The 12,080-nt window shown below is 52.5% G+C and overlaps 3 protein-coding genes across 3 annotated transcripts; all 3 read right to left on the bottom strand.

The window, feature by feature from the left end:
• Positions 1-223: 223 nt before the first annotated feature.
• B0T23DRAFT_124640 (uncharacterized protein) lies at positions 224-2,244 on the bottom strand. The gene is made up of 3 exons (XM_062832093.1): positions 1,678-2,244; positions 1,451-1,612; positions 224-1,388 (listed from the first exon to the last, which is right to left on the bottom strand). Exons 1-3 carry the CDS (start codon positions 1,949-1,951, stop codon positions 382-384), a joined length of 1,443 nt encoding a protein of 480 aa, XP_062694492.1. The 5' UTR covers positions 1,952-2,244; the 3' UTR covers positions 224-381.
• A 2,957-nt stretch (positions 2,245-5,201) lies between these two features.
• Positions 5,202-7,418, bottom strand: B0T23DRAFT_124593 (uncharacterized protein). Its single transcript, XM_062832092.1, has one exon. It carries the CDS (start codon positions 7,265-7,267, stop codon positions 5,519-5,521), a length of 1,749 nt encoding a protein of 582 aa, XP_062694491.1. The 5' UTR covers positions 7,268-7,418; the 3' UTR covers positions 5,202-5,518.
• An 858-nt stretch (positions 7,419-8,276) lies between these two features.
• On the bottom strand, positions 8,277-11,294 carry B0T23DRAFT_411966 (Sodium/hydrogen exchanger family-domain-containing protein). The gene is made up of 5 exons (XM_062839456.1): positions 10,915-11,294; positions 10,820-10,843; positions 10,610-10,756; positions 9,893-10,549; positions 8,277-9,835 (listed from the first exon to the last, which is right to left on the bottom strand). Exons 1-5 carry the CDS (start codon positions 10,955-10,957, stop codon positions 8,715-8,717), a joined length of 1,992 nt encoding a protein of 663 aa, XP_062694490.1. The 5' UTR covers positions 10,958-11,294; the 3' UTR covers positions 8,277-8,714.
• Between the last annotated feature and the right edge of the window lie 786 nt (positions 11,295-12,080).

Below are 12,080 nucleotides of genomic sequence, written 5' to 3'. Positions count from 1 at the left end.
CTAACTGGTATACCGTTCCCATACACAAGATATTCTTGGAACTGTGTATGTGGAGATTGAAGTCCATGTCAGCGGTTGCCTTTCCACCAACTCAGCTATCAAGCCGCCCATTCCAGCCCAGGTAAGAGCTAACCTGACGAAACTGGCCGCCGGTCATGCGACACTGAACCGTTGAACATCGACTCAGCCTTCTCTTCTTCTCATAGACATTTCCACTCAAGCGACGGACCTCCAGTTATGCCAGGGCTTCCTTCACAGCATAATCCTCCGTCACGCTATGCAAAAGCTGTGCAGCCCGGAAAGGCACCCAGCGGTTCGCCTCGGATAGTGAATGGGCAGTACCCAGCATCACCACAGTCTCGCTCCCGCCCCAGTATTCGCTTATATGATACCTCCCGGTGGATCGTAAACGGTCGTCGCCCCGCGAGCCGCAGCCGATAGTCCTGCGCTCCCGGGTTGTTCCTCAGCTGGAGCGTTGTTCGTCTTCCTTAGCATAAACATGGGCTTCTTCCCTTCCTTGTCCAACTGCTTGAACAATATGAGGGGCTTTTCGTCCAGTCCCAGACACCGTTCTTGATCGCCATATACGATATACAAAGCGTATTGATCCCACGGAGCGTTGATTTGGTACTTTTTGAGCGCTGCCGGAAGAACTTTATAGCATGGGTCATCCATACTGACCCTGAATGACTTGAAGATCTCGACGGACGCGTTGCTCGCGGAACCAGGGGTATCAGGTGCTGGCGTCTGTCCTCTGCGGGGAGCGGACACAGGTTGTTTGTCTTGAGAACCGTAGTGATCGTTATCGCCAAAGGTGGACCGACTTGATGATGGGGGTTGGTTATCACCGCGATAAGACCTCGGATCGAGGGTAGTGCCTGACATGTTGGTGGTGGGCGGAGAGGTAGGCGATGGCATGTTCGGTGATGGATAACCACCGGAGGTTGTGTTGGCACTGGACCCGTTCATGGCGCCAAGATGAGACGACGACAGCATACCTCTACTAGATGCAGAAGAGTCGTATGGCGGGCCGTGGGAAGTCTGAAGATGAGAAGGGGAGACTGCTTTCGGCGTTGTCCCAAGCATGATCCTCTTGGTAGAATATTGCCGACTTAGGCCGGCACTTGGCTGGCTACCCGCCGACGAGGCTGGAGCTGGCGGTGACAAAGTTGATTCGTAAGACGGTCCGCTTGGTAGCGGTTGCTGAGCATCCTTGGCGAGTCGCAATGCCGGTAGCATATCTTCCCGTAACCTCCTAAAGTCTTCGGTTAACCGGCGCAGGTCTTGCTCAAAGAGGCTCATGCGCTCGTCTCTCAAACGCAACTGCTCAGCGAGATGCTTAATGTCGTTGAGGGTGGCGTTCGCCGATAGCGCTTCGGTCGCGGCGGCTTTGCAAGTTTGGTATGTTAGCACGCGAAAACTGCACAAGGTAAGGGGGCGCGACACGTACTGAGAGGCATGTAATGGTCGTCCTCGATAGGAACATCTTGAGCCTTCTTTACATCGTAAACTGACTTCAGAATCATCAAGCGGTGGCCAACACTGTTGATGCCCATCGACTTGAGATCATCATGTTGCAACGCGACCAGGGCCTCTCCCACAATCTCGTTTTCTGTGCGTGGAGTTAGCGGGAGTCAAGGCCATATGCAACCTTTTGCTCATGTAATCGCAACGGACCTATAAATCTATCTGCATATTGCTGTAGCCCAATCGAAGCAATGAAGTCGGCGCAGTCGTCGGCAGACCAGTCGGATATCAAAGTTTCTATGTGTCTGTCTGCACTATTTCGGTAGCCATATGTTGTAGGGGTGTGTTCGGCCGAGGGGGGGCCAGAATCGATGGGCGAGTGCTCGACATCGGTGTGATCGATAGGGGAGCTTCCGTGAATATCGCGCTCATACTCGTCGTCGGCGTCCGACTCAGCGTAGGCGGTGCCCGAGTCAAAGTTCATGTTCGCGAATTGCCGGGCCTCCACAGCCGGGGCTGCGGCGGCAGGAGTCAAGAAAACCCGAAGTCGTTCTTTATGGGAGGCTCGAAGACGGAGAAGCGGGAATCAGCGATGGGCGCTGCGTCGTCCGGATCGACATGCGGGGGACAGAAGAGCGGAGGATCCTGCTGATGTCGACAAACGAAGAGGAGCGCCTCAGTTTCCCAGCGACGGGAAGCGCAAGAGCCGTTCCGCGACGAGTATGGTAGGATGGAGGAGGAGGAGGAGGCGCGAGTGGGCGGGTAGGAGCTGCCACTAGGCCAACAGCGGTGGGCTTTCCAAGCTTGGCTGGTTGCAGTAACAAGACGTTGACCGGATCGTGCAACAGGAAGCAGCGGGCAATATTTGACGAGAATTACGGCGGTGGGAGCAACAGCAAGCGTCGGGTAGGAGAAGCGGAGGCGGGTTTGGATCGGGTCTGACTGACAAGCAACTTGTCGTCTCGTCGGTCGGTCAGGTTCCCGTGTCGTGAAGTGATGGAAATCGGCCGGATGGGGTTCGGCTAGAGGTAGAGGTAGGCGAGAGGTAAATGGATGACAGACACCTCCCGCTAGACAATGAATGGGCTAGGGACCGGTCGGTGGTGACAGTGGGGTGTGGACAGTGCAGCAACTCTTGAATGTCCCTGTCGCGGTGGTGGAGTTAGTTGGATGGATAGTTGTGGTGGATGTTTTTGGCCCAGATGCAAATGGTGATTGAAAGCCGTTTGCGGTGCAGTGCCTGCGTCGGTGCGTGGTGCAGAGCAGTGGTGCGGTGCAGTGGTGTGGAGATCACGAAGTTGCTCTCCATCTCCCTGCTAGCTACTCCCTGCGACTGTCTTCCTTGGGGTTTCCATTCCTGCTGCACCGTCTGGAGCGCGCTGTTGTGTCCAGACTGGTGCAGTACACCTCTGTCGGCATATAATTCGTTAGCGTGGTACCGCCACTCTACAATATTCAGGGCATTGGAGGTGAGCAAAGTGGGCATCTTTTGTAAGGAGAATTAAGTTATTGCCACTACCTCAATTCACCGCGCTAACGTTTTAAATGCCGGAGGAGGTGTACGGGCGTCTCTTCCGTCCACACTACCTAGGTTCCCTTGTGAGGTTCTTCTTTAGGCGGCAAGTGCTTGTGGTGCAGTGTGCACAGCAACACCATTTCAGGTCCACCTATTGCCCGCCTGCAGCTGCTAGCCGCTCGCCTGTCCCAAGGTCGACCAGTCAGGCAGGTGGCCGCAACGTATCGGGTCTGGCCGGTGGCCGATTCGTGAGTGTGGCTCCATTTTATTGCCCAAACCTAGGTTGCTACCTAGTAGGTACCTAGGTATGGATGGCTCCAAGATGGTCAAATTAGGTAGTTTATCGCTTTCAGTCGGCGGTCCTCAGAATCTTTTGGTTGGCTTCCCTTGGACCAAAAACTTCACTCACTGCAGGGTACATATCCAAGGTACGACTTCTAAGTTTGGGAATAGCAACGGTGCACTGTGTAGCACTTCGTTGCTTTGGGAGCTTGGGCTGTCCGGATATTGCTCCGTCGCACTGGACGTTTCTCACAGGTACTTTACCTTCGTCACCTTTGTCTGCACCCCACTCCTTCTCCCCTGATCTCGAATCTTGAATCCTGTTTGCTCTCTGCTGCCCGCTTTAGCTCTCCCGGCTCTGCTCTGCAGTGCAGTTGGTCGAGATCACCATGTCGGACGCTGCTGGACGGCGGGAAGCTTCTGTCAGTAGTGTCATTCCTGTCAGGGGCACAGCTAGTCTTCTCCAGTCTCTCTGCCAGTGGCCCAGCGATGGTGACGTGGGCAGGCTGGCTTGGACGGGCTTAGGTTGAGGAGGGGGGAGGCACTGAAGCTGGGAATACCATCCCATAAATCCCATCACGGAAGGTGTCCGAAAGGGGAGGGCTATTTTACTACTGCGTCAGCTTGTGGGCTCTTCGCATTTGTCCAACAGCAACGTCGAATCGAAACTTTTCTTTCATCAGACACATAATATCACTCAGCATTTCCATTTTTCATCTTTTCTCAGGTGCATATATCTCTCAAGACCTAACCCAAATTTCACCAAGTCTTCCTGTCTTTGTGGGTTAAATGCGACATGACCGGAGAGTCCCAATGAATAAACCGAGACCCGGAAATTCGACCAAACGATCCCACCCTCTTTTGTCGTAGTCGGGCTGCCTATATCCGTTAACTTGATATAGCTTCATGAGCCGAACACAACGTTGTCTGGCATGACAGCGACGGCGGGATATCAAATTCCCATGTCTTTTGTCTCTTTGCTCGTCAGTTTCTGCCGTTCTGGCTGTGTCCGATGATGTTGCGGCCTGGGCATCATGGTTCGGATAACTAATCCAAGCCAGAGTGGCTTTGTGGGAATGACGAGCCAATATAGCTTGTCTCTGGGGCATCAAAGGACGGCAGCCAAATATACTTTTAAGCAACTGGACTACATATCGGAGAGCCGCCCTCTCCTAACGTGCAAATCGTTGCTGTCAACCACCATGATCAACCAATAAATACGAACTGGATGCCTGTGTGAAGTACCAACTCACTCTCCATCCTGTCAAGCAGCCCCTCTCATTCTTGTCCCTCACTCCTCAGCTTTCCCGCCTTTCCACCACAATTGTCAAAGTCGAAAGAACAAAACCCCGTTCATCCCGTGTCACCACGTTGCCGCAACGGAAACAAGCTGCTATCCGCCTCAGTGGTTGCGCCTGGGAAGCATGAGGAAAGATACGCAGAAGCATGGAGGTAGGGAACGGGTAGACTCGAGAGATATGGGACGGACGTGGCAAGCAACCTGCGCAGACGCAAACAGAACGATTCCTTGAATGTACGCAATGTAGTCTTTCTGTGTAAACCATTACCTGATGCTCCTCCCGTGCAGTAGTATCTCGTGGTGTACCAAGGTTATGAATGGCTTCAGCCCATAGAAAACCCACCTTAGCCTTTGAATGTGGGTTGGGAGCACGAGACCATTTGCGTAGGCCCAACCAGGGGAAACACTACCTAGTAACAATCTTGATACCCCAGAAGCCATCGCATCATGGTGCACATCATGAAACAGCCCGGTTACTAGTATGAAGCTTTGATCAAACGTCCCCTCAGCTCGAACTTTGGTAAGGTGTTTCACCTGTTTTGTTCCATCCACGTTTCCAAACGATCCCGGTGCCAGCCAGGCTCACCCGTAGTGTAAGGAGTTATGGGCTCGCAAGGGGCAACATCTTATCTTTTCCTATAATGCCCTGATATGTCTTATAAGGCAATGAGATCTGACGCTTACTTTCAAAAGGAATGTCAGTTTCAGTTATAGGAGAAGAACAGAAAAACAGGGCCATCAATTTAGACGGAAACTGGTGCCTCTGGCAGTATCTTCATCCCGTCATGATATGATGATAGCAGATCCTCTTGAAACAAATCCACGTTTGACCGCGCCAGTGATGGTCTAGATGGGTGAAATATGCTGCAGTACGCCTACCAACTCCTTTCAAATGTGATTGTGCATTTATAAACCAGGCATGACATGCTTAAACATCCTGTATCAAGAGATGCCTACCACAGCGCACTCTTCTTCTTTGCAATTTTCCTATTCCTTTCTCTGTCCCTTTCCCTCTCTCTATCGCTTGCACCCAAGCTCCCATTCCCGCCAGTCAGACCAGCAGAACCCTGGCTATACCCGTACCTACCACTGCCATTCGATTGATCCGCTGATAAGTACGGTGCACCGCTACTGCGTCTCCTCCCCGAACTACCAGGTCCCGGAGTTCCGGAACCACGATCCAGAGCTGGTACCACCACGCCATTCCACACTTTATTCAGTTTGTCACAATGAAATGGTCCCGGCCTGCTATTACTACTACTCCCGCTAACATGATGCGCCCCCGGCGGACCAACACTAAGGGGCCGCGGAGGCAGAGAGGGTGTGGCTGCCCAATTTGTGGTTGGTGACAGCTGGCCCTGGCTTGGCTGTTGGAAGAGGAGCGGCGGAGGTTGTGTATTCTGGAAGGTTTGCCGTGGCGGGAGGGTAGGGCTGCTAAACGTGCCTCCGTTTTGAAGAGCTGAAGGGGAGTGGACGATCGATGGGAGTTCCTGCCCTTCCATTCCATATTCTCTACGTAAGCGCTCTGTTTCGGCTGCGACCTCTGCTTCCCTTCGTTGACGTTCGCGCTGTTCTTCTTCTTCGAGCATCCTCTTGATGCGCTGTTGCTCTTCTCGTTCACGCTTCTCCCGCTCTTGTCTTTCCCGCTTTTGCCGCTCTTGTTCCTCGTGCTCAACCATTGCTTTGAGCCGTTGCGTTTCGGCATCAATATCTGCCTTTGATGATGAAAGGTTTGTCGCGCTTGAGGCTGTCACGGGTATAGTATCTGGATGGCGGATCGCGTTCGTAGCAACAAATTGTCCTCCTGCCCCTGCTGGACCACCATTGGTCGCCACAGCACCAGACATGATGGGCATTCCTGGTGGCGTGCTGGTGGGCTTTGAGTTCTTCCTCCTGCCCGCTACTCCGACAGGGGAGCCCCCTCCTCCAACGTTGAAGACATCAGCCTTCGGCGACAGATACAAGTCCTTGATCACCTCGGCTCCCAGCAACAGTATGAGCTCCAGCCCCTTGCGATCCTCCACCTCCACCCGGTGCAGATTCGGCTGGTAGATAGTGATCACGCTCTCCCCATCCCTGCGCGTGGTAGTCTTGAACATGGCAATAGTGATATCCGGCTCTTTGTTCCTCCTCCCTCCCAAGCTCGTTCCGCACATGTAGCACGTCATATCCTTGCTCAACTTGCTGTCTTTCTTCCATCTGAACATGACCCTTGGCATCAAGTCCGGCGGCGGCAAGCCTCCGTTCTCTCTGTCCAGTTCGCTGGCCGATGGCTGCTTGAACGTCTGGACCGGCAGCTCAAACTCCCACGAGTCAGTCTTATTCCACGTGCCCGGAACCATCTTGATTGCGACGGTCGAGTCCGGATTATACAGCTGAATGGCAAAGGTTTCTGGGGCCAGCGCCGTCGCGGGGGCAGGCGGCGCGCCGTTCAATGCCTGGGCGCGCATCTCGGCGCCCGAGATAGAGGGTTGCGACCATTCTGGGGTGACGAGGACTTCGCCGTAGACAACGTCAGCGTTCAACGGACCGCAGAGGGCGGCGGCATACTTGTTGCGCGAGGACGGGAGGGCCGGGTCGGCCCGTCGGAGGATGTACTCGGGGCTAGGATCGGCGCCGTTCTGTGTAAAAAATAGGATGGAAGAGAGTGGGTTGTCCGGGGACGGGCGGGAGCGGAAGGTGGGAAAGTTTTCGTCGAGCATCGTTTGTTGGAGAGGAGATGAAGCTGTCTCGGATTCTATGGTAGCTTACAGTGATCCCTGCAGAAAAGCTACGTCTCTCCTCGACGCGGTATTGCTTTGTCTGATTCACTCGATCGCTGGAAGTGCCCCTATAGGTATCGACAGGTGATATAAGTTTCCGGGAGTGATGTAACCCTGACAGGCGCAATAACTGCGTGTAAACTTGGTGTAAACCTAGTCTCGTGTTCGAGGTGAAGTAGCTTCCAGCTCGTCTTGGTAACAATGAGCAAAAGACCCAATCTACAAAAGAAACGCAAACAACCTCAAGAGAAAATGAACAATGGAGAAAGGGAGTCATAGTAGAGGTAATGTATGTGGAAGGAAGTCCAGAAGATCAGATGGAGTTCCAAGGCGCTGCCCCGCCAACCCCTGTCCGTCCCCGAATCTGCCCTGATGACCAAACGCCAAGCGGGATTCCATCCAGGCCACGAGCTCCATGTTTACAAGGAAGTGGGCAGGAACCCCACGCTCCACTCCCCCAGTCGTGGTGGCTCCTCCAACAGGGCTGGAGCTCCCTGCAGGCTGAGGAATGTGACTAGGATCCACCAGAAATGCACAGTGAGCCCGGGGCGCTGCAACAATGGGGCCTTGCAGAGAATGTCAACGTTGCCAGCGAGGTCATGTACTATCACTTTGTTGGCCGCGGGTGTCATTTGCTGCATCTTCTCGGGACACTAGTACCTTTCCGCGTATGCACTTTATTTGATCTTTCCAGGATGGGGAGCGGCAAGACTTTCAAGTTGATGTTGATCCTTTCACAGGGCAGAATGGATTTCCATTGGCTGTTGGATATTTTTCGGAAACGAGGCAGTGCAGGTTCTAAACATTTCCGAGCGTCTTCTCGCCGAGTCGGTTGGATGTGCAACGCGCGGCCATGCGATTGAAAACGGACTTTCAGGGAGAATCTTGCTAGCAAACGAGTCATATGTAAAATCATCCGAGTTGATCGGGCACGAAAATGGCATAGCTGCCAATCCTAACTACATACACTACACTACACTAGTTTGCAGCTACTAAGGGATAGAATCCGCGATTCTGACTCGCTAGTCGTGTGTTACTTGCACGCCGTGGCCTTGTTCTTGCAGGTGTTCAAGGTTCAAGCCTCGTCGGACTGCTTGCGTATCCTAATGGCGCAGTCTGGGTTCACATCAATTTGTGCAAGGCGTATTCCAAACAAAGAACAACTCCAGCTCAGCTTACTTCGAGAGGACAATGCCAATCGTTACGAGTCGAATCGACATCGCAAATCAAGTCAGAGTGTCCATTACTGAACAACTCCTATGCCCTGGGGAACCAGGGATGTTGAGACTGGCGTGCTCGACTAATAGAGTCACCACATGGCGAGTAGACATGATATGTTTTATTCGCTATGAAACTTCACGACATATTTTAGTCAAGTCTTGTGCTCCTAGCCAGACCCCGAGGGACCTCCGTGCCCTCCCCTTCCGGTTCCTCCGTCTAATAAGAGTTTCGGTTTTATATAGTTCTCGTCAAACTGTCTGAACAGTGCCGTTGGATCTTCGCTGCTAAAGAGCTGTCGAATAGCAGCTGTGGCACTGAGACTTTGACCACCTTCGTTATTAGAAGTTGATCTATTCCATCCGCTGCCACGATCGCCAGGTCCAGCTTCCAGATCCGCATCTCCACCGCCCGGTATCGGACTCGGTCTCCTTCTGGGAGCGGGTGGTGGCAAATCTGATGTGTCGATATCACTGCCAATCTCCGAGTCGGTATTGTTCCCTGAGACTCCCAGCAAATCCACCCTCTCATGGTCGTTGCCGTTCTTGACATCAAGACGACTCGACTGTCTTCTTGGCATGGGATTCGGGGATCGATGTCCAGATGCCCACCCGCTCCTGCCACCGGGACTTCCATTTCTCTCCGAATCGAGGTTCCCCAATGGCACGGTTGATCCCCTACGAGGGGCGCTGAACCCGATGCCCGTGCCTGACCGCTTGTGCCAAGTTCCGCCATGGATGGCTTCGATATCGAACTCGTCATCTGAGTCAATTTCCTCAACAACACCAGTCTTGATCTCGAGAATCTCCAACATGCGGGCGGTAGTTCCGCCGAAAATAATGACAGTGAGCACAACGACAACAAGCACAGTCGCTTGCAAGGCAAACCTGCTCTTGCCAGTGAAGGCCGCGGCAAGAGCCACACCGACGGCACCACGCAAGCCTGCCCAGAAGAGCATCGCTTGGTAGTTGTAAGGCAATACATCAGCAGCTTCCCTGCCATGGCGCCGAGCCCTGTATCGAATGAACCAGTTGATGAGTCGCGACAGAGGGAAAACTGCCAGCCACCTTGCTGCGCATACCGATAGGACTGTTATGATAATCAGAAGAGGCTGATACACCAAGTTCTTCTCAGTAAATAGTGATAAGCCGAGATAAATGAAGATAAAGTTTTCAGATAGCTGAGCAAGGACTTGGAAAAAGAACTTGGTGGTCAGCTGAGTCCGGCGTGACATGTTGAAATAGGCATAATGCTTAAGTGTGATGCCGCAGAAGAGCAGCGACACGATGCCTGTTGCGGGGTTAGAATTTGTCCTGGAAAATGTAAATAAGGAGTGGCAGGTCTTACCGGACATCTGGATGGCCTGTGAAAAGAAATAGGTCGAGTACGCAATCAGAACAATCATGCAGCTCTCCATCTTGGGATACCGCCGAAGGTAAGTAAACTTGAGAAGTACGGCAGCCAAAATGCCAACAACAGATCCAATTGCCAAGCTGCCGAAAAACTCCTTCAAGAAATACCAAATACCATGGATGATACTGACTACGCCGATTCGCTGTCCATTTCCTTCCGCATGTTGCGCCGACTCGAAGATAACAATGGCAATAGCATCGTTCAAGATCGATTCGCCAAAGATAACCGTGTACAGCTGCGGATCGACCTTGAAGGAGTTGAAGATTGCCAGAATCGTGACGGGGTCCGTGGCAGACAAAGACGCACCAACTTGTATTGCCTCTCTAAAGGTCACCTCCAGCCCTTCGAGCGGGATCCTGGTATACAACCACAGTAGCACCCCGATGACGACAGCCGATATGGCCGTGCCAGCAAAAGCAAAGGTCAGAATTGTGCCAATATTCCGAAAGAAGTTCGCCTGGTGTAGTTCGTAGCCGGACGAGAGGATAATCGGAGGTAGCAGGAGGTTGAAAAAAATTTGCGGACTGAAGCTAAGCAAGCTTTGGATGTTGTCGCTGCCGGAGATTCGGATGATGAGACCAACGACCATACCTGATGAGAGTCGGTGTCAGTAAGAGTATGGCTATGACAGGTCTGGGAGTAGCATCATACCGGCAAAGATAGACACAACGGTTTCGTGGACAGCCTGAATCTTCCTCTCCTGCATGATATAACTCGTGAAGAAGGCCGTCATGAGAAGCAAGATGAAGATGAAGATGGCCATTGCAGAGTACATCTCCTGTTTGGTCGGGTTTTCAGCTGTTGTTGCGTCTCGTTAGCCTCTCTGGAAGCGCTGTACATCGAGAGGTGGATTGGCCTTACCCCCGGGATCTTCTTCATCTCTCTCTGGACACAATCACACGTTAGTATCGATCCGTAGGAGCCAAGTTTGGCGCAAAGAGGACGGTTGAACATACTTGCGAGCTCCGCCAGGGAGCCAGCAATCACCTCGGAGAGCATCGCGAGGTTGTGGTGGTGTTCTGTAGGGCGACACTGGTGATTTCGAGCTTGGCGCAAGTTGCCCGGACTGCGGCGAGTCGGGGAGAGAAGTAAATGTAGCTCGACGGAGAGCAGCGGCGAAGGTGCTGCGAAACCATGAAAGCTCTAATCAATTGTAGATGTGAAAATGACAGCTGTCCAGGTTGACGGTCTTGACATCAGACCTTATTCCTTCGAATGCCGGTCCAGATGTTGTTGGTGTTTGTCCAGAGTCGCCATTCAAAAAGTTGGACAGATTGAAGGCGTGCCCGCTGTTGGGTCGCGCTTTCAGGCTGGTGCATAGCGGGGCAGGGACCGGGTGTCTGTGCTTGTGCAAGAAGAGCGGAGCTTTGATTGGACATGTGGCATCTGATCACTGATATCCGCAATCCTATCCTAACTGCATTGCGGTCGGTTACATACACTAGAGAGGTACTGTGTAGAGGTCACAGCGAAGTGGAGCTGTCCAGGAACAGGAATGGAATTTGAGCTCAATATCGACGTCCAGCAATACCCATCACACTACATATAGAGAGTTCGAGGAGTCAAAGCCTGTGCCGATAAAGGGGAACTCAATCAAGGAAGAAGTTTATGGCGGCCTTTCAGGGAAAGACGCTTGAATGTTTGTTACGTCCAGTTATTTGCAAGGGTTCCGTTGAGGAATTCTTCACATTTGTGAAGAGCGAAGCCAGAAAATACAACATCTGCACCAAAAATCAATTGCTCAAAGGGCTCAAGTTGGCGACATCAAATGCTTCGAACTCCGCAGAGTCACACAATGTAACCCGAATTTTTTGTGGACGGCCTTTGGACAAGAGCACAACGAACTCAACGACAAGTCTGACCTCAGCTCCTACCAACCTATAAAAGTGATCAATTGTAACCGGTGTCTATGAATCGCTGCGTGACCATCATCACCACCACTTCATCAGAAGCTACTGGGCTGAGTATGGATGTCAAGAGCGCACATGTGGTTTATTTGAGGTGTCAGGAGGTTTCTTGCGGTTTTCCGACCACGAGTAAAGTCGAGCCGGGAAACTCTGATGTGGGGGATCACCATAACTTGAACCTCGAAACCCTAACCCAGTCCCGCCGGAGTCACAAA

The sequence above is a fragment of the Neurospora hispaniola genome, assembly GCF_033458365.1.
Source record: "Neurospora hispaniola strain FGSC 10403 chromosome Unknown B0T23scaffold_3, whole genome shotgun sequence".
In the NCBI taxonomy this organism is placed as follows: Eukaryota; Fungi; Ascomycota; class Sordariomycetes; order Sordariales; family Sordariaceae; genus Neurospora; species Neurospora hispaniola.
Note: the sequence above shows the minus strand (reverse complement) of the source record. Positions and strands in the feature narration are given on the sequence as shown.